General features: G+C 42.7%; 2 protein-coding genes across 2 annotated transcripts in view; one reads left to right on the forward strand and one right to left on the reverse strand.

Moving 5' to 3' along the window:
• Nucleotides 1-6439, reverse strand: part of LOC103372841 (SWI/SNF related, matrix associated, actin dependent regulator of chromatin, subfamily a-like 1) — a 13468-nt gene extending 7029 nt beyond the window's left edge. The window contains exons 1-9 of the mRNA XM_008302584.1: nucleotides 5668-6439; nucleotides 5232-5580; nucleotides 3812-3862; nucleotides 3454-3714; nucleotides 3291-3341; nucleotides 3007-3190; nucleotides 2648-2798; nucleotides 467-628; nucleotides 249-314 (exon numbers count right to left, since the gene is read on the reverse strand). Of these exons, the coding sequence (XP_008300806.1) occupies nucleotides 249-314; nucleotides 467-628; nucleotides 2648-2798; nucleotides 3007-3190; nucleotides 3291-3341; nucleotides 3454-3714; nucleotides 3812-3862; nucleotides 5232-5580; nucleotides 5668-6021 (1629 nt within the window). The 5' untranslated portion in view covers nucleotides 6022-6439. The remainder of the gene's footprint in view (nucleotides 1-248; nucleotides 315-466; nucleotides 629-2647; nucleotides 2799-3006; nucleotides 3191-3290; nucleotides 3342-3453; nucleotides 3715-3811; nucleotides 3863-5231; nucleotides 5581-5667) is intronic.
• A 5145-nt stretch (nucleotides 6440-11584) lies between these two features.
• marchf4b (membrane associated ring-CH-type finger 4b) lies at nucleotides 11585-21301 on the forward strand. The gene is made up of 4 exons (XM_008302585.1): nucleotides 11585-12016; nucleotides 17965-18120; nucleotides 18787-18979; nucleotides 20880-21301. Exons 1-4 carry the CDS (start codon nucleotides 11585-11587, stop codon nucleotides 21299-21301), a joined length of 1203 nt encoding a protein of 400 aa, XP_008300807.1.
• The last annotated feature ends 357 nt before the right edge of the window (nucleotides 21302-21658 follow it).

The raw sequence follows: 21658 nt of genomic DNA on the forward strand, positions 1-21658 counted from the left end.
TCAGGTGCGCTCAATAGTCCAGAATTTACGGTATGTGTATTTAAATTGCTCACATAACAATAGAACCTGGTTTGCCTTTAAACTCAAAACCACTCATTCAGCTGGCCTATCCATGATGTGTAACAGCCTGGAACCCCCTCAAATCTGAATGATGACCCAGTGGAGAGTTTGGATGAATATAACCCCATTGGTTACAAAATTATTAATCCAAATAAAACATTAAAAGGAAAGAGAGCGGAAGTAAGTACCTTCAGCAGGGGCAAGGCTGCTTTACAACGAGCAGTTTTCATGTTCTTCAGAAAGTGACACTCATCCTGCACAGAAAGACAAAAATACACTCCCTGAGTAACTACTTTCAACTGAAAAAATAAGAAAAAAAATTCCGAATCAACTGACAAAGGATTTGGAAACCAGAACTAGCCCAAAAAGTCGAGCTGGAAACAGCCCCGTTAAAACAACAGCTCACCATGATGAGAACATTGAAGGGTTTTCCTTGCTGCTGCTTCTCCATCCGACTCAGCAGGTCGTAGCTGATGATGCTGATCAAACCGGACCGCAGATTGTCTTTGGCCTTCACCACCACATTGATGCTGTCAGGACTCAGGGAGGGGAGCCAGCGTCTGAAGGCCTGCAGGGATATACGGTGGTTCATACACGAGGCGTAGAGTCAGGCAACACACCTCAGAGTGAGAGTACAGGTTTTCTTGATTTAATCTACTCCAACCACTTGGGATTTTCTGAAATTTATTGCCAACAATATTTTGCAGCTAACAGCTGGGCTTCTGCTACTAATCAATAATATTTCATGCTAACACACACTGTAACAATGTTCCCATTTAAAAACAATCAATTGTGGCTTCGAAAAATGCCCACTGCGGCCCAGATGTTTCTAACAATTCCCTTTTTCGCTCATCATTCACTTGTCGGCTTGGTCTAAACTCAAAAGCACAAGAATAACAGCGCAGATAAGGACCAAGCGAGACAAAGTAAGCGTCCTTTAATGGGACGACATCCTGTGACTAAACTCTCCTCTGTGATTTCAACTCCTGATTGGGAGACTTGTGTTTGATCCAAGATATCTATTTAGAGAACAGACTGCCTTGTCTTGTCAATAGACAGAAGGCCAAGTGAGGCTTGTCTGAAAATGTACTGCGAGAGCAGCCTGGCAACGCTGCTGCACATTAAGCAAAGAATAAATGCTACAGAACATGAGACAAGCAAACAGACACCCGAGACGAACTCTAAAACCAGAAAGTATTGAAATCGTAGAAGGAAAACAAGGACAAAGAGGTGCTGACATTCCAGCCTGTCTGCTTCTTTACAGCATGCGATAAAATAAACAAAAGCACAGAAAAAAAAAATCTCAAATAAAAACAGGTATTTTTTTCTCAGTGCACTGAGTTCATTTTCAGTTACATCAAGTAATGTGCATATGGTAATGTGGTGAATTTAAATGCAGATTATGTTCTCGATGTTCAGCACTTTCTAATTACTGGTATTGTGTGTGGTGTTTTTCTGTTTGTTTGCTTGTTTCTTACTGATTCCTGATATTTCTATTTAATTAAAAGGCCACAAATTGAGCCCTTTTTCAGCCACTTAATATAAGTCTGTGTGCTCAGAATGTGGCTTTCAATTTTTCAGCATAAAATACTGCAAAGATGGTTGTTTCACCATGACTGTATAACCCCAGGTTTTAGCCCTGCTCTACTCTGTTCATTTTACATGGAAATATAGGATTATGCAAAGTTTGAGCAAAGACAACTACGGGTTTTTCGGCTGGAACGTAGCAGCTCAGTAAAATTCTCTGGCTTGTAAAGCTGGAAGGCTATCTCGCTGTGTGTGTCTCCTCTCTATCTGTAGTCAGCAGTCTGTGTTCTCCAGCAATGTACCACCCACAGCACTATCTGATTGGTTACACATCATGAATAACAGCCCATTCAATACTGAAGGATGTATACCGAAACACTCTCTCATAATCAAACGTATGAAAAACATCAACAAAATTCATTTCAAGGAAGTTTAAATCTAAATTTTAACAGCAAGATTTTCATTCTTATTGCAAACGTATATTGCTCCAAATACAGCTGATTACTAATTGGTGTCTGCCCTTAAAAAAAAACATGGCGGTAAACCCCCCAATCAGAATCATGGATAATGAAAATAATCATTGGTTGCAAAATCTTCAATTTCAGGAAAAAAGCAGATCGTGGTCAAAGACAGACTTCGAGAAAGTAGCCAAATAATTCCAGTGTATTAACACGTCCATCTTAAATCAGCGCTCCACAATTCCAATTATCAACAGCACCCACGAGACAAAGAAATGGAGGCATGAAATTCAATGCAGCCATCTTCCGACTGAAGATAAAGTACCTCACAGAATACAAGCAGTCCTGGGGGAACAGGATTAACATTCCTCAAATGCAGAGAGATTTAAGCAGAAGCCAACATTATAATGTGGAGGGCAGAGCGTTCGTCAAAGGAGACCATGAGGATATCTTTAGGACGGTGTCTGCTGACTTAAAGCGCACACATCATTATACCGTTAAATAGTAGCAAAGTGATAAACTTTCCCACCTATGTATGTAATCAGCTGTTTTTCTTCTGGCTACAAAACTTAACAGACACAGCCTGCTGATTTTTTTTTTACCTCAGCCCAGGTGAATCGTACAGAGGAGGGAGCCACCACCAACAAAGGCCACTCATTCCTGTAGTAAGCCGCTATGCAGATGGCCTGTATCGTCTTACCCAGGCCCATGTCATCAGCCAGGAGGAGGCGGCCTTGTTTAGACACTGCAAAACTACAGGGACGTAAAAGCATCTTTTAATTAAAAGCTCACACTTATGTGACCTTTTTATGATATCACAGCAGTGGCACACAAATCTTGACTTATCATGTTAAATATCTCTTAATTTGTACAATTACATGTGATTAACTGTCTCCTGGTATTGAGTTTTTGGCTACCCGATGCAGACAGAGCACTAATGGCTGGCCCAAAAGGCACCTACTTGACTCCCTCCCTCTGGAAGGGCATGAGGCTGCAGGTGAGTGAAGGGTCGATGCTGGAGAGGTCTGCCTCAGGGACGTCTAAAGACCTGGCTTCAGTCCCATCAAACCTGGCAGAGAAAGCCTGGATTACTGCCCTGGGCAGAGGCTCCACCTCCACTGCTGCTATCCCACTGAGGAGGTCCACTGGGTGTGGAACACAGCACGGTTAGACAAGATGGCAAAAGTAACAGCGACAAAAAGGAACACAATCACAGAGCAGCTAAATAAAGCAAACGCTACTCACTGAGTCTCTTGTAATCCTCGAGCGAAAAGCTCCACTTCCTCGTTTTCATGTCTGCAACACAATCAAAAAAACACAACAAAAAAAATCTCACATCAGAAGCTGTTACAGCAAATTCAAGTCGACTGTCAAGAGAGCAGAAATAATCCTGTAAAGTCACTCTTACCGTAGCTCTTAGTTGGCATTTGCTTGAACGCTGCAATGACATCAGCATGGTAACCGATGTCGACCTCAAACTTTCTCCGACCCACCAGGATGCACTGGCCCTCCACAGCGGCTCCAGGTTTCTGCCAGCCATTGCACAGTTTGAGCAGCGCCGCCAGTGCTGCACCGTCACGAGTTCGGCTGGTGGCTGCTGCAACGTCCACGGCTTCCATTCCCTCCAGAGGCCTCAAAGACACAGAGGCAATGGCAGCCGCCTCCTCCACTGCAACACGGGATCAGGAAGACAAATATTATAAATCAGGATTTTAAATTAAGTTTGTTTAAAAATGATCTTCTTACGAATACTTTAATTTCCATACTTAGCTGTTGATAGTCTCCCAGATTGAAGTTCCACATCTTGGTGGCAGGGTCTGTGGCAGAACAGAACACTTTATCCCTCCCATATAGTCTACAAACATTAGGATCAACATATAGTGCAGAATAATTCCCTTTTGAAATTGGTATTTCTGCATTAGAAAATGACACTAATTAGGATGAAAGACTTGAGTACCTGGCATGTGCTACAAAGGAGAGTTCTCCCCTCAAAATAGCAGGTTACATGGCTTCTATAGTAATGAGTTCAGTCATACGTTATTTGTTACGTCTTGGAGATTAACCTGATTACGTGGGCAGAGGGGTGGAATGCAAAGCAAGATTAATGCAAGGTATGTTGAGCCTAAAGCCAGAGTTTTCAAAGTCACGAAGGCGGCTCTCTGTTACCATGGTAACCTATGCTGCAGCGCTAACCTGGGCTGGTGGAGGTTCGGTTCAGAGTTTGGGGATTTAAACTGGCTGGAAGAAGCGGCACCCTTCCACCAGTCCTTCTTTTCGTGACCATATCCTCTCAGAGGCACTCATTTTCAGCTGAGAGAACATCTGCAAACCTGTTGAGCCGTATGTCAGTAAGGCCACTGAATGAAGCTGCAGCAGACAAACTGGATGACGTGAACCTTCATGAAGTCCGTTGCAGAAAATGCATAAATAAGTTTTTAAGCTTAGTCCTAAATTTGCTGCCAAGTCCAACACTGCTGGAACTGCAGCTAATAGAACGCAGATTAGAAAACTGATTGGTCGATTGGTATTTATCACAGAGAATATTGAAGTTTGTGAGCTCTACTGTGCAGCTGTCGTGTTAGAAATAAGCAGCTAGTGGTTAAAAAAATACATTAACTTACACAATGAACAATTTTGCATCATTTGTAGCAACAGTTCTTTTTTACCCTAATATCTTTTATGCTTTATGTATACAGCTGGCGTGCAATTTGTGCAGAAGAAGAGTCAAATGATGCGTCAAAAGCCTCCTTTTAAGGGAGCGCACACAGAGCCTGCTGCAAAAACACCTGAGTTAACAAAGAAAGTTGATAACCACCTGTTGTCATACCCATTATCTCTGCTTGGGATTTTAAGTTTTGTCAAGACAGTTTACACAAAGAAAGCCTGTCTGTGTTCAACTTGCTTTATAGTACAGCCCTCAGATGCACTTACAATACCGACAGCTGCAGAACGCAACACAATCAGCACTCAAACGCTACTTAAGTTTCATACAAAGGCCTTTTGTGGCACATGATGAGCAAAAGCTACTTCATCTATTATACGGTTTGTGTGTTTGGTGTGAGGTGAGAAACTTGTTGACAGTTTTTGAAGTTGTCTGCTTTAAATTCATTAAGTTAGAGTTCCAAAAAAAGCACTTAACAACAAGATCAGCTGCATCACAGGATGGTTCAACTGGCAGGTACCTACCGTAGTTCTTCGAAGGGATGGACTTGAAAACAGCAATAAGCTCTGCATGGTAGCTCACTTCCACTCTGAAGCGGTCTTCTGTGTGAGGTACACATTTTCCTCTGACAGAGATGGCAGGTTTTTTTGCAGGTACAGGATTTGAAGGTGCAGAGTTGGAGGGAAGCTGTGCTGCAGGACTTTGGCCAGGTTTACTGTTTTGGTTGTAGAATGAGCTCAGTGAACCTCCGGAGCTGCTGGAGGTGAGGTTAGGTTTGGCCTGAGCTGACTTGACACCAACACTTCCTCCACCAGACAAGACAGGGCTGTTGATATGTGGACTTGTCCGTGGAAGTGGGTCAATGACTTGTATCTACAAAGGAAAATGACACAAAGAATGAAATCACTGCAAGTCACCTCCACAACAGAACATGAATACACATTTAGGCACAAAGCTCACCGGTCTTGAAGAAGTAGAATTAAACCATGAACTATGGCTGGTTTTATTGCCACTGGTGGACAAGTGCTGCTGATGATTTGGGTGTTGATTTTGATCACTGAAGCTCTGCGAGTCTTTTTTGAAGGGTGGAACAAACCGTTGGGGTGCAGGAGCTGAGACTTGTCTCTGATGAGCAGGATCCGTAGAAAAGCTCTGTTTGGGGGGCTGTGCTTGCACCGAAGTGCTGCTGGAGCCTGCTGAGCTCTGCTTATCGGTGCCGATAGTCTGTCCAAGTCTTTGGGCTCTTCTCTCTAAAGCCTTCCGTCTGTTCTCCTCAATCTTTCGCTGCTGCTCTGCAGTCAGCTGATTGGACATGTTGAGGGACTTTGTTGATGTTAAACAACTAAAGCTAATTAGCACAAACTCAGATGACTGCTAATCACAATCTGAGCTAGCCTGTGCATATAGTTACCTGCAGATGAGTGATCCATGTAGACGCATCTGGTGTTTACGAGCGTTTAGTTAAAACTTTGAAAAGGCGCTAAGTTGCTTGCACTGCTGCTCCCATGGCTAGTGATACCAGCTAACGAGGCTAGTCCTGTCGTCAACAGCTAAACGTAGCAACAAAACACGTCAACAAAGTCACAGTGGCGCTAAATGCAAGTGAGCAATCTTCCGTGGAACTGCAGACGACCAACAGCGCGATCTAAACTAAGTACAAACCGTAAAGTTTGTATGAAGGCAGCGGGCGCTCGTTAGCAACGTGCTACTTCTGTATCTACCGCGCAGGAGGTGACGTAGGAAAACACGCCTGCACGTGAAGGTGGTGGTTGCTAAGTGACGGAGGGAGACGGTGAAATATACCCGTTAATATTCACCGTCATAATATCAGTGAAATTGTTCCTCAGTTCGCATTTGTTTAAAAAAAAATAGCCCATATGGACACATTTTACAAGTTAGCTCAAAAAATAAGGCAACAATTCAAAGAAAATGACGACACGTTAGTCGCTACACCGTCCACAGTCCAGTCAGGTAAACGTTAAGCATGAAGATTAAACTAGCTGCTGTCTGAACAGTAAATAGATCAAGTCGGTTCTGTATCTACGTTAAGTACATTAACGTTTGACGTGACATTTTTCCCCCAGCAGATCCATAGTAAGCACATATAGCTGATAATACTTTAGTAAGATTTTGAATTAAGAACATTTAATTGTCATATTTTTTTTCCTGAGGTGTTACTACCTTTAACCCTGCAGACATGTTTTACAATAGTTAAAAAAAACACTGTGCTTTGAATCATAATTTGTGTCTACAATGGTTTGTACATTTAAAAAAAATACCTGTTTAAAATTCATAAAATGACATCTAGTTGTTCCTCATCCTTTACAGAACAAATACAATATATAAAAATATTTTGTTTATCGTTTTTCATTTCCATCCATCCATCCATGTAAAGGAGAGACCGTGTGAGGAGATTCTCTGTCATCTACACCTTTCTTATTAATCATTAAAGGGTTGAAATTGAAGTAATCGCTGTCAGACTATGAAGTTGCTTTGATTTCAACATGCTTTCCGTTGAAGGTGTCCAAACACACTGGCGAGTTCGAAATTCTCCAGAAATCCTGTACTACGTCCGCTCACTGTGTTCAACACACCTCAGGCATAATCAGGTTGGCGTGGTGCTACAACCCAGTCTGTAAGCAGCTGCTGTACCCTGTCCAAAGGGCGAAGTCATAGCCTGTCTTTTAGAAACATCCCCGGGAGTCCCGTTTGTTTTTCTGTGTTTGACATGTGGGGCAATGCAGCTAATGTGGATCTACTGTAGAACTGACTATGTCTAGGGGAAGGACCAGACTCGGTGCCATTCAAATACCTCAATGAATCAACAACCTCACTGGAAATAGGGAAACCGCAGTCCCCTTCTGGAGCCATTGCAGGGCAGGGAGCTTGCTGGCTTGCATCTGGTAGCTAAGCCCCCACCCTATAGCCACCACCCAGCAGGCCCACCACCTGCAGGCATAAGCACTGAGGTTGGGTGTACTGCAGGTCAGGCGGCAGGCAAGGGCACTACATGTGCTGACTCCTGACTAATGTCAGCAGCGGCAGCATCTACTGAGGAAGCTCAACACCTTTGGTGTCAGCAGCAACATCCTAAGGTCATTTTCCTTCATTGAGAATATCATTATATTCTTTATAACCTGCTGGTTTCACTCCATCGGGCTGCAAAACAGGACCATCAAGGTCTGCTCTAAGATCATTGGATTCACACTTAGACTACTTTGTACCCCATGTGAGCAGCAGGACAGCTAGCAGGTTCCTCCAGGACCCCTGACACGCTCTGTTCCCAGCATTTGAATAGCTGCCTTCAGGACGTCGGCTCTGCTGTCCTGGATGCAGGACTAGGAGGAAGAGAGCAACCTTTTTTTCCCAGGGGCTGTTCAGCTCCTCAACTCCCAGTCAGCACTGCCTCCCTGCGCTGGACCCCTCTTACTCACCCTGCTTTTGATCCCCCCTCCTTGCATGTAGGCATTGCATAATCCATACATCATGGACATGCACCTGCACCTTAAATTATTTATTTGTTGATCCAACTGCTCTGCGTTTCTTAGATTGCCCCCAGGGGACGAATAAAGTTTTTTCTATTGAATTGAATTGACTCCTGGTGATGCAGACAGGTTCTGGGGATTTGGAAAATGCTGGCCAGAGGAGCCAGCTGAGGTGGTTCAGGCCTCTGATTGGAGTTGCCTTCTTGGTGCCCACCTATGGAGGTTTTTGGGTGTGTCCAACTGGGAGGAGACCCCAGCTTAGATCCCAAATCCACTGGAGGGACGATTTATTTAATCTGGCCTAGGAATGCCTTGGAATTCCCTAACAAAAGAGTGTTTCTAGGGAGAGAGATGTCTGAAACGTCCTGCTCAGGCTTGCTGCCACTACAAACGAATGGATGGATGCCTGCATGGATGTCTCTCACATCACTGGAAGTCAGTTGTCAGTCCAGTATGTGTGAAGACAGTTAGGTTTTCAAACCACACTTGTGTAAGGTTCCTTTTGAATCAGGATTGGCTCCCAAAAAAGTTGCGATACCACAAATCATGTGCACACCTTCAACTCAGTTTTAAAGTAAACACAGAGAAACTTTTCACGTTTAATGGAAAGCATTGTCAAAAACCTCTATTGTAAAAATTGTGCTTCATTGTGCACAGTGAAGGCCAAACACAACCAAGCATTGGCCCAACACAATGCAGAGTGGAGGTGGACTTAAGTAACAGACCTGAATACTTCTTCCACCATTGTGGAAGATCCTAGTTTGTGTCAGATGTTTTTTCCACAAGTCTAAAATGATCAGCTGTCTTGGTTGGCTTATTTTCAATAGCTATTTAATCAAACACTACTTTGCACCTGAGATGCGATGTAAGAGCAATCACTGGCAATTACCTGCCAGAAAAGAAAGCCAGCAGGAGTGAGAGCTACAAGTTTAATGTGTCAGTTTACTGTTGGCAATCCATTAAACGCTCACCCCGTGACCACTTGTCTGACAACAGTCTTATATAAATTCTGGCAAAAAAAAAAAAAAAAGAGAAAGGAATACATTTCTGCTGGCTGGCAGAGTCCAGCCACAGGTGTGTTCTTTTGAATTATTCAATCAGGCAACACAGCTGCCCCGGCTGTCCAGCTAATTGTTCTCTCCTGTGTCTGTGTTTTTTGTTAATTTTTTTGTCTTTTAAATTTACCAAGTGCACTAACTAAATATTGGATTTTAATTTTGAAATACTTTTTGTACGTCATGTGCTAATTTATATTTCTGCTGGGCTAATTGTCAGAGGAAAATGTTGTCATTTGTTGTACTCTGCTGCATTTGTCCAACGTCTACATTCTAATTTTAACCATATGATCAGCTTATTCTGATACAATAAATGACCAATTAGTGTTTAAAATAGTAAAAATAGTTCTAACTCAACCAGCTACCAAACAGCTGCTCATGTGCCAAAGTATGAGTAATACAATAAATATTACAAAGATACTCTTTAAAGGGTCATATTGCATCTTGGGTATGCTTTAGATACTTTAGGTACATTTACAGGAAAATTCTAGATAATACTTTAAAGTACTTTTAGATGGCTCTTAGCTAGTGTGAGTGTTTTCGCAGTGTGTCATTATTACTGATGAAATAATTAAAAGTGGGGGAAAATAGGCAAAAAAATTTAAATTAAAAAAAATAGCCTATTATTTCTATGCATAATTTCTAAAAGTAATTTCCGGTTCCAGCTGAATATTATCTGTTTTATTAATGATGACAATATGGCTGGATGACTGTTTAGAGACCAAATGATGACTCAGTGGATTAATCAAGAAAAACAGCAAATTAACTATTAACTTATTTTAATGTTACTTATATAAAAATAAGAAAGAGAGAGAGTGTGTGTGTGTGTGTGTGTGTGTGTAAATATATATATATATGCATGAATCATGTGGTGAATTGAGGGTTTTTGTTGGCTGCCTTAGGGATGCAATTTCTCCCTTAACTCCTTTAGACCTAATCATTTTTGCAAATATTTTAGCCACTTTCAGCCTAATTAAAAATTAATATGTATGCTGAGCTAAATGAGTCAGTCGAGCTGAGATATTAGGAACATTTTGTGTTTCCCTTGTGTTGTCTGATGTTTGAATTGTTTAATTACAGTACAACTTCATTTTCTGCTCCCCTCCCACCTTTTTTTTTTTTTTTTTTTTTTTGCCTGATGTGAAAGTACAAGCCATTCTTGAAATCACATCAATGTCACCTTTGACTTAATCCCTCCTCGAATTCCCAACGCTGAGTAATTAACCGTTTTCCATGTATTTGTCTCAGTCCACAGTTGTAATGAGTTGGCTGCTTGCATCACTGTGCGGTGGTGACGTGCAGCGTCTGGGAGCTGTCCCAGGAATCATGGTGCTGAAGCTGCAGCACCGATTCAGCAGCCAATGATCACAGGAGAATCCGGGGCTACGGATGCTTTCACCCGGAGCAGGACAGTCCGACAATCGTGTTGGATTTATACGGACGGATTTCTGGATCCTGCTTGTTCCTCGGACATGGAAATGCGATAATTGGGGGATGTAAGCTTCACAGAGACTTGCCAGCGACCTGCAGTCTGGCTGAAAATCTATGAAAAAAAAAAAAAAAAATCCTGAAACTGTGAATCGTATGGAAATCGGTCTCCAGGTAAGACGGATTTTGCTTCCTAACATGGCACGCCGTCGATTGACTTAATTTGGTTTGAAAGCCTCACAAGACGTCGACAGCCATCTGAGCTGTGCTGATTTATATACACATTTAGGAAGAAAAAACAAAAAAAAACAAAAACGTGGCTTTCATTGTTGTTGGAATATTTGAATTTTAAGACTGAGCGCTGACATTTTGTTTCTAGTTCAGTTCGTTGTACCAAAGGCAGATTTGATTCTTGGTTCCTGCACTCACCGTGAATCTGGAGGGAGAAGCCTGTCTAGATAGTTTCTGTTGTAGGGAGCAGGCAGACTATTAAGGCCATGAAATGACAGTGGACACTGAGTGAACGGGCCATAGCCTTATTACTTGAATGCATATTCCTATCAGTCTTAGCCTTTGACTTTCCTCGTTTGGCTGTTTTAATTCATTCAACTTAATGGCTTCAGACACTTGTTTGCATCAATGGGATTTATTTACCTTTTGCATCCTCGTGGGAAGACAATAAAAGGCACACCATTAGAATACATGAACATCAGCATCAGAAACTAAACAACGCTGCTGTAAACCCCGACTGGAAAACGCACCCCACTCCTCCTCCTGCCCCCCACTATCCCATCCCACGACATATGAAGAGGTGCTTGCTTATGACGGGGACACACACGGCACACACTGTTGTTTCCCAGCACCTTTGCACGGTGCTGTGAGTTTTTTTTTCTGGCCGGAGACAGCCCGATGCTGCGCAGCCAGGGCATGCTGAAGAGCCGCTGTTGCGTCCTGCTTGGTGACCTGAGGGTGCTCCTGCTCGGGCCACCGGCACCGCCGACACCGCTGCCTCCGCTGACCCCCATGAGCGGCCAAGCTTCTGAAAGCCATGAGACAGGCGTCACCGTCCCCGACAACAACAACACGTTAACGCGGGGCCACCAGCACGCCGGGGACCGAGCGGCCGCACCTGCCACGGGAGCCGCCGGGCCACCGGGCGGAGAGCGACCGGTGTCTGGCTGGGTGGATTCTGCAGAGCTGTCGGCGGCCCTGCGCGGCTGCAGCAGCTCCTCCGATGACTGCTCAAAGGGCAAACTGGAGGAGAGGTTCTCCCTCACCAGCTACACGGAAAGTGGCTTCAGGACGCCTGTGTGCAGGATCTGCTTCCAGGGACCAGAACATGTAAGTCATCAAACGTTCATCAAATGTTAAAATGGGATATTTATACCATGCACTGTCCATCTAATCCATTCATTAGTAATCACCTTCCTGCTGGGGCTTCATAAAATAGTAAAATGTGATGGTGTTACATTTAGCTGGAGTGGAATCTTCTAACTACTTGCTCTCCAAGGAGCATAGGTTAACTGCAGCAACAAGTCCTCCAACCCACACACCAGAGCAGGTGATGCAAAAGTTGCATCTCTACATCCAGGAATCTAACATGCAGGCTTTCTGTTACATGCTGTGGTCAAGCTTGTTTTCCAGTGCATAAGAAAAACACTGGCAGTGTGTTGTTAGGGCAGCAGGAAAGCCCTCTGAGCAGGAATCCCTCTGCATCCTGCACTCATCCCATTGCGTGGCTTGAAAAGACAGCTATAGCTAGCAGTGGGAGGATAATGAAAGACCTTGTCCCCGTGGCTGACAAGTGTGGAGGATACACAGGGATGCAGTAACAACTCATTACAGCCAAACAGTGCGAATTCACGTCGAGGCATTATATGCATGAAAAAATCAAATAATACCTCTCACTCGGCTGCTCACGCTTTCCGCTTGGAAACAGCAACAAAAAATAAATAAATATATAATAATAATGTGCACAGAACAGAAGGGAAGAGCCTGCAGGTTAATCACACTGCGTGCCTCCGCCTTTGGGGCCATATTGATGATAATGTCACACCACATCAATCAGGAGAGGAAAATGTGAAAGGAGATGGCTACAATAAATAATATTAAATTATAACAGAAAAGCAGACACTTAGCAATTTGCAGACGCATTAGTTACACTGTTTGACAGAGCTTTTGAGAACACATTGACGAATATGTCACACTTCACCAATTGGTAATGGAGGCAGGGAGGTTATAAAAAAAAAATATCAGGAAGCAAGGTAGCTGAGGTGTAGAACATAACTTTTTTTATCCGGCAGCCTGTACTCACGGTTGCTTTTCCTTTACCCCAGCAGCAGATTTACTGTATCATTTCATGGTCATTGCACTGTGTATAGCCTATAATCTTTCTATGTTTCATCAACTAATTACTCCAACAGCAATTTTGTGCATCATTCCACCTCTGAGCTCAGACTTTGTAATTATTACTGACATGGGGTCTAGTTATGGGATTGGAAGACAAGGCATCATCCTTGCTTTGTTTTGTTTTGTTTTTTTCCCCAAAAAAACTCCACAGATAGTCAGCACACTCATAGTCAGCAGTGCATACAAAGTACCGGCTTCGAAATTTCCACTATTTCCCATGGCTTCCTCCAATACATCTCATTATGCTTCCTTGAGACATTGCAGCAGGTCAATAGTACTCGATTTCATGCTTATCATTATGCAAGTTTTTATCTTTCACCCTCCTTCCTTTTCCTGTCGTCTCTGAGTTGTTGGTTTGGGTGAAGTCCAGATATGGATCTGCTGAGGTGTAAATGGGTACAAGGAGAATGAGGCTCCATTTGAAAAGAGAGATGAGTGGACTGTCTGTGTGTCACTGTGTGATACAGGCAGAGGGGACATTAGTTATCCTCTATTCTCCCTTAGCCTCCAGGATGTCACATAGACCAAGGCAGCCAGTATCTGATCTGACAATCCACCTCCAAAACACTTCCATCCCCAAGGCTGAGATAGTCAAGACAGAGTAAAGAAGGGAGGGAAAGACATAGCTTTCCCCTAGCATCCCACTAGGAAAGGGCCTTGAGTGTCTGAGAGAGGCAACCATTGAAAAATGATTGTTTCCTGATTTAATGTGACACCAAACAATGTAATAAGTCTGTGTAATCGAATCCCTGTCAGTGTTTTTGGTGCTGTTTTCTTTGAGGTGAGATTCATAACCGAAGTTCTTGCTGTTTTTAAGGATCAGTTCTTTTTTAAAATTTGTCTCATATGTAAATGTAAAGACTTATTGGTGTCTGCAAGCATTCGTCTTTGCCATGAATTGATCCGTGTAAAGGCCTGTAAGCTGAATCGAGATGAATCACGACAAATTCCTTCTCTGTGACACTATCTCTTCTTTACAGCTCAACAAAAAAGCGCTGTACACAGAAACAAAAATAAGGAATTCTGTATTACATTGACGGTAACTGTGGAGGATGCTTTCAGTTGCACAAATCAAGAGCTGTGGATTTTCTACCTGTTACACTGAAATCATACTATCATACATCATGTCACGACCAGTATGGACAGGATGAATGATTCATCCACCAATAACTTTTTTACTGCATCTGTGGGCCTGTGACTTACGCACTAAGATAGACTTGAAAAATAATCCGAACCAGACTGTAGGTGAGCACTACCAAAAACACATAACGTCCAATACAATGAACAGCTGAGCCAGTATCAGAAATGGGATAAATTCTTTTATGTCCCGACCTCAGGTTATTCATCTACTGTTTCACAAACAGCTAACTCGAGACATATTTCAACCCATTATTTGTTCTATTTAGCTAAAGGTCAGCGACAACCTTTACAGAGGGCTCATGGAGCTTTTGCTTTATTCAGGCTCGTGCTTTCGGACTTAATCTCAACCTTGTCGCTCAAAGAATAAGCAGTTTCTCTGCAACGTCTTCAGATTATTAGCGATTGCCAGGAAAATGTTCATGTCATACACAAACTCATGAAAGGCACTGTAAAAGTAATATACCAAAAAAGAAGAAAAAGTCGTGGATTGTCTCCCTGTGTGAGGGATCCTGAGGTGTCACGAACATTTACACTGAAAAGCCCTTTGGGGATGATTCTCCTACTGTCTTCACTTAAGCTTTATGCTGAAACCATGCGAGCTGCTGCTGCTGCTGCTGCTGCTTAGAAAAAGATGTGTGCTGTCCCTTCAAACGCGGATGATGCACTTGCACGGTGTGTTTGTCTGAGACACAATGAGAAGCCTTGAGGGGTCAAGTTAGCATCATTCTTTCTATATGGCCCCACGGTTGCGAGGCAATCTGTATTCCATCATATGCAGTATGGCTGCTCTGCCATTTGTTGGGAATGGGATATAAACAAGTTACATAAGCACATGAAATGTTTTTGGCTGCTTTGCTGAAATCTATAGACGGGAGCTATGAAATCATAGGCTTAAATTAGAAACCCTGGTTTCTCTTTTATTCAATTATCATTAAAGAGTCATTAGCTGTCACTGTAGGCCCAGTGGTTCCCGTAAAATCTGCCGTGAGTGGAGCGTCCTCTTGCATGTATTTTATGACTAGTCATTATTGGTAAATACATTTGAAATGATATCCTTATTGGACTTCTTTTCCCTGAAACTTGTTGCATATGGTTAAAGCGTATATATGAAGCTGTTTTTTAGTGCAGTATTGCAGGCTTTTATAGAAGAAATGCTTATGAACTGAATATTATTGGCCATTGTAAAAATCACTTTCATTCAGTTTCTGTGCGAGCTAGTTTATTATAGCGCAATTTTCCCTCGCTTAGAGTTAATGGAGTTCACTTGCATTGATTCCAGACCCTTAAGAAATGTGAATAGCCATCTCTAATTTATTTTCATGTCGTTATATACATTGGGAGTGGATCTAATTTTATAAGGAGAAAATTAGGTGCAATGAAGTGTTTTGGGATACTGCAGATCAGAGAAATGGAACAATACTGCCTAAACTATCAGACATATCTTTATATATATTATTCTATTGTGGGGGGTTTTTTTTCAATGATTATTGCTGTTTGATCAACAAAAGGACATTTAGTTATCACTTTTCATATGCGTGGGCTGTAGTGCCACGTTTGTTATCAGTCTCTCTTGCTCTCTCTCCAGCCTCAGTTGTATTGGAGTGATCTAGGTTTCAGCTCTTGGCTGCGATCAGGCCAGTCACAGTGAGCGGCCTGAGTCCCACTGGACACGACAGAAGTGTTCTGGTGCTCCTGCCAATACACTCCCACCCTGGCCATCTGTAGATGGGCCTTTTCTCCTCTAACTCCCTGCTTTTTCCTCTCTTTTCTTCAACCAGGGCGCTGCTCCGTCTGTCAGAAATGTCAGCATAATAATGACACGGAGAAATAATTTGGAAACTTACTCCATTTTGCGCTTTTAAAACAAAAAAAAACAGTTTTGTGTTTCTTCCTACAGTCTCTTCTCTCGTGGTAGACTGGGAGAGGGAATACTGAATCAACAATACCTTAGTAATGTAATGCCTCCGCTTAGAGAGGAGAGAGAGGAGGAGATTTCTTGCAGCAGACGGGGGTTGGCTAATTTATTTTTTCATTCACTACAGGCTTTTTATTCAGCCCTATTAAGATTAAAACATCATATACAAGAAGGTCCTGCTATGAATCTCATAGATCTGAGTTCCTTAAGTGCAGGTCAGGACCTAAAAATGGTGGCGGGCCTTCATCTTTTAGGTCATCATCAATATCCAATATGACAAGATTAGTAATATATTTTAATGAGCTTGGGGCCCAGGGTGAGAGATTATAAAACTCTCATCTGTTCCTCAGGCTGAATACGGCTTAAGAAGAATGGCTGGTTAAGAATATGGCAGAGCGCATATTGCTGTTAAGTGAAAACCTTGTGATCCCAAATTTAGTGAACTTCATGGTTTCACTCCATTTGAAGAATTTAACAGTGTTATGTACTGCAAATATAAAGAAAAGTCCCCTAATGCTTTGGTTTGCTGAAATCTTGTCATCCCCAACTGGATAGGCTGAAAACAGGATGGAAAGACCGAGCATACGGCTGCCAGGTCTCATCTCCTGCACCTGACAGCAGTGATATTTTCAGCAATGCTTTTCACGTGGTTCAAGAGTTCACAAGTCTACCTCTGTTGACCACTGAGCAGCTCTTCAGGAGCAAAAACCGACCTTTACTTCAACTGCTTTGAGGTGCTGAAGGAAGGGTCATGTTTTATTTCAGCTGCTTCGACCTCTGTACCTCTTCAAGATATAGTCTAGTGCCACCTAGAGGTTAAACACACAATGCAAGCGTTGTTATTCTGATGTTCACTGACATCAATCACACAGTATGTGGCTGTCACCGTGCTGACATCGAGGATTTGAAATGCCCTCAGTTACACTAACATCCTGACTGACTGACAGTGAGTTCAAAAGTGTCACTCCAAGATGACCAGCGTGTCAGGAAACCACGCTTTCTGCAATCACTCTACCAAATGTTGGACCTTGTTTAAAATTGTAAGATAAATGTTGGCCAGCCAGATTTCAAGGATAACATCGTGTCCTTAAGATAGACAGAGAAGGGAGTCAAGGAAGACATTTTACATCTCTATTTGGTCTCAAATCGCCAACTGTAACTATAAAAGAACATTTTCATGCCACCTGTGAGAGCTGCATTAATTTTATGACCTGCAGTATCAGTGTAACTTTAACGCGGCATTCTGCTGCTTTGTTGCGGTTTGCTCTTTCACAGGAGCTTCAGTGACTAATCCTCCACTTTCAGAGGTACTAGTAATCAAGCATTTTGCCTGTCAACTAGGTGTAAGGCAAAGCTTTCATTTCACACCTGAACTGGCGTTCTGCTGTAATAGGTCTGCGCAGTGCTGTGTGCTCTGCGTGACTGTGTGTGTGTGTGCGTGCATGCATGCTTGCCTAAACCGTGCACAAAAAGCCCTTGGAAAATCAATAAGCCAGCACAACGAACCGCGAGGAAATATAAATATATGTATAGTGTAACCACTGCTATATTGCATGTAAAAGAGTTACTGCAGGGGGTAAATAAGATAAGAAGGACTGTCAGCGGTCAATGATTGCTGTAGGCAGATATTTCTTCTGAATCACAAGTCACTACTTAACCGTATCCTGCTCACAGGCGCCAGTCAAGCAAGAGACTGTAGCAGCTTTTTATTCTTGTATCACAGCACATATATATCCACTCACAGCGAAAACATTTTTTCATGTAATTTGACTGAATGATACAAACATGTGGCAGGTACTGATTGGCTCTGTGTCTTTTCCTGCAGGGGGAGCTCCTGAGCCCGTGCCGGTGCAGCGGGTCGGTACGCTGCACCCACCAGCCCTGCCTCATCAAATGGATCAGCGAGAGAGGCTCCTGGGCCTGTGAGCTCTGCTACTACAAATATCAGGTCATTGCCATCAGCACCAAGAACCCACTACAGGTGAGCTGTAGGTGTGAAGAGCACCAGTGGTTAGAAGGAAAAAGAGCTGGGAAAAAACTGAAGTGTTAAAGTGTAAGTCTTGGTATGTCTTTGGGAGAACCTTCTCCTCCAGGAATCATGTTGGAGGCATTTCTGGGTTTTATGTCAGAATTGATTTGGGAGGTAACACCCAAAACACTTTTTTTTTTTTTCCAAATCACAGAGTTTTAACTGCAGCTCCAGCTTTACTCTGATCATGAGCTGAGGAATTCAGGGGGAAAATGAGGCGTTTTGAATTAAACAAGGCGCATTTGCTCTGATCTTCAGAATTGGAAGATTGCAGAAGGAACTTTTTATCAGTTTTCAGGTTTAATGGCATCAATGGGTTGTTTGTGAGTGAACACAAATTTTCTTTTTAGGTTTTTCTGCATGAGACTGGTGTGTGAAAGACTGCTTTTCGGAGTGGATGCTGAAGTATAATGCTTTTATTATAGTGCAATAGATGATTATGATCCAGATTAACCATTTATAATGTAAATGTTTCTGTTCCTTTTACCTAATGATGGTGTCCAGTGACAGTGTCTTTATCTTCTCCTTGCATTTGTATCTATCTGGCCTCTGTAAGACTTCAGTACAAGACAGAAGAAAGAAAAGCAATGAACTGAGCTGTGCTGTGTCTTCTTGCAGTGGCAGGCCATCTCCCTGACAGTGATAGAGAAGGTGCAGATAGCAGCAGCCATCTTGGGCTCCCTGTTCCTGATGGCTAGTATCTCCTGGCTGGTGTGGTCGTCTTTTAGCCCGTCTGCCCGCTGGCAACGTCAAGATCTGCTTTTCCAGATCTGCTACGGCATGTACGGCTTCATGGACGTCGTCTGCATCGGTGAGGTTTTAACCAGTTAGCAGTGATTTAATATTTTTTAAAATTTCATGCAACGTTTCTACTTCTGCTCGGAACGATTTTGTGCCTTTTTACGACTGAGAATAATATTGAGTCTTTCCACTCCGGTCACATTAATGCAGGTGCATTCAACAGGCAAAAGTAAATGTCAAAAGTGTTCAGCAGAGTCAGTAATTATACCTGACGGCTGTTCACAAAAAACTGTGAATGCCATGAACAATTTACATTATTGACAATCAATGCAATTAATCTACACCACGTATTCAGCTGCTTCGAATCAATATTGTGTGCAGTCGGTTCATAATTGATTGCATACGTGATTGTTTGGCCAATCTTGGTGAGCATTCCTGCAATATTGTCTTTATCACAGTTACTATATGAAAAATGATGAAATGCCTCATCAGGCCTACTTTATAAATTAAACATGAACTCCAAATGTTCAAATCTCAGTGTTTGCACCAACTAAATTGGTTTTCATTGCATACATTAAAATGCATTTCAAACTATAAAAATAATAAAAAAGCTACAGTGCTAAATGCAGGCAAACCATTGTGTGCTGTCATAACACAAGAGAGAGAGAGAGAAAGAAAAAAAAAAAGGTGCACTGGAGCATTTTTTCAGAATTTGCGTGGGTGTCCAAATTGAAACTTATAGCATCTGTTTTAAGCCTGCTGTCCTCCTCTGGCGCTTCAGGGCCCACATGTTTTGGATGAATGTGTGATGGCATCTCACATTAAGAAAACTCTTAACTGCCACTGCAGCAGACAGCGGGGGGAGAGGAAAAGGAGATTGATTGTCTCCGGTTTGGTGGCGAGGATTGACTGTGGAGTCATTAACTCTGCACTTTACAGAGATTAACTTGTCACCTGGTAGACGTTAAAGAGCAAAGACCTGACTTTCACTTATCCGCAAAGTTAGAGGGGGGGGGGAAGGAGCAGAGTTGAGGAAATGCGACAGGATTTTATCAATAAACGCCGACTGCTGTCACTGTGGCTGCCGCCTTATGTAACGGCTCATAACAGAGGGCGTTCTCATACTATAACTGTAATAAAATACTGCATCGGTTACAATCGGTTAGCTGTGTGATGATTCATGTGCGGCGGTAACGCTTTAACACTCCCGGTTTGCATTTATAAGCAGCGTATAAAGATATAATTCATTTAAAGCACATTAAAGTGCAGTTATAAGAGGAATTAAAGACATTTTGTTGCACAGTATTTTCAACAATTACATCTCCTATGAAGATTTATGTATCTGTTTATATAGAAGCATCTAGTGTTGGATGGAGGAAGGGTTAAAGTTAAGACAAATACTTTAACAAACACGTAAAAAGACCTTATTACCATATTGCATTTTTATATGTCATTATATGTCAAATGCTTAATAAGGGTTTAAAATAAAAACCGTACATACTGTATTTCCCTATACATGACTTTAATATGGAAAAACACACACACAGTAAAATCTCCGAGTCTGAGCATCTGCTGTTACACATTGATTTCAATTTTCCAGATACTGAGCTCGATGAACATGAGTCAATAAGCAATTCTGAACTGAGATAAGATGTTATCGAACAACCCCAGAGAACAGATGCAGCATTTTTTTGCTAACCTAAATCTAAAAAACGGTGGAGTATCGCTGTGTCATGAGTTGCACCATGTTTCCACTTTTTCTTAGAAATAAAGATCTTCTCTGTGGGTTATGGTGCAGCGCTTTAAAGATAAAGAGTTGTTTTGTTCTGCCACTGCCTCGGCTAATACTTTCTGCAGGCTTTAACACAGAGAATCCACCACTGCAGCGGTGTACAGTACATCACTTTGTGGCGTCATTAAGACTGCTGCCACACAGTGACATCGTCTAACTGATGCTTTGATCCCCACAGCTTTAATTGTCCACGAGGGACCTTCTGTGTTTCGCATCTTCCACCGCTGGCAGGCCGTTAACCAGCAGTGGAAGGTCCTGAACTATGATAAGTCTATGGACAGCGATGACCTGAAGGACTCCACTGTAGACAGGACTCTGTCTCAGCCCAGCCCGGGCTACCAGACTGGGATAGGAGTGTCCACCTCCACCTCCTCGCTGATGGTGGTGGCCTCTACAGCCGCCGGCTCCACTTCTACAACCGTGGTGACGGCCGCGGGAGGACTGGGAACACACGTGGACCCCAACAGCGGCAGCGCAGTGCCAGACCAACACTGTCCCTACAACATCCTCCACCTGCTCAGCCACCTGAGGCAGCCGGAGGCCCGCAGCCAACCCAGCAATAGCACAAGAGAGCTGGTCATGAGAGTTACAACAGTCTGAGGAGTCAGTTGAGGCCTTATCTCACACGGAGGTGAAAGATTTATGAACCAGCTGACAGTTGAAAAAAAACAAAAAACAAAAGTCCTATCTTAACTGCACTGGATTAATACCATGTTCTTGTTTGTTTCAAAATGCATCTCTGATGTCCTTACATTGATTGAATAAAAGTCAAAGTTGTTTGATTTGCAGAATCTGGTGGAAAATTTTTGAGTATTTGTAGGAAAGGAGCAGCGAGTGAATGTGTGCATCGGTGCTCAGTTGTGATCTTTAGAAGAGTTCATTTGCAAAAACAGATTTTCAGAAAACTAATATCAAACTGAAGCTGAGTGGATTTGACTCAGTAGAAATGACACCACA

This window comes from Stegastes partitus, unplaced genomic scaffold (assembly GCF_000690725.1).
Source record: "Stegastes partitus isolate 25-593 unplaced genomic scaffold, Stegastes_partitus-1.0.2 Scaffold1842, whole genome shotgun sequence".
Classification (NCBI taxonomy): Eukaryota; Metazoa; Chordata; class Actinopteri; family Pomacentridae; genus Stegastes; species Stegastes partitus.

Coding starts and splice junctions, on each gene's coding strand:
- marchf4b (XM_008302585.1), top strand. CDS start 11,585: ATGCTGCGCAGCCAGGGCATGCTGAAGAGCCGCTGTTGCGTCCTGCTT. Junction 18,121..18,786: donor GCACCAAGAACCCACTACAG/GTGAGCTGTAGG, acceptor GTCTTCTTGCAG/TGGCAGGCCATCTCCCTGAC. Junction 18,980..20,879: donor CATGGACGTCGTCTGCATCG/GTGAGGTTTTAA, acceptor TGATCCCCACAG/CTTTAATTGTCCACGAGGGA.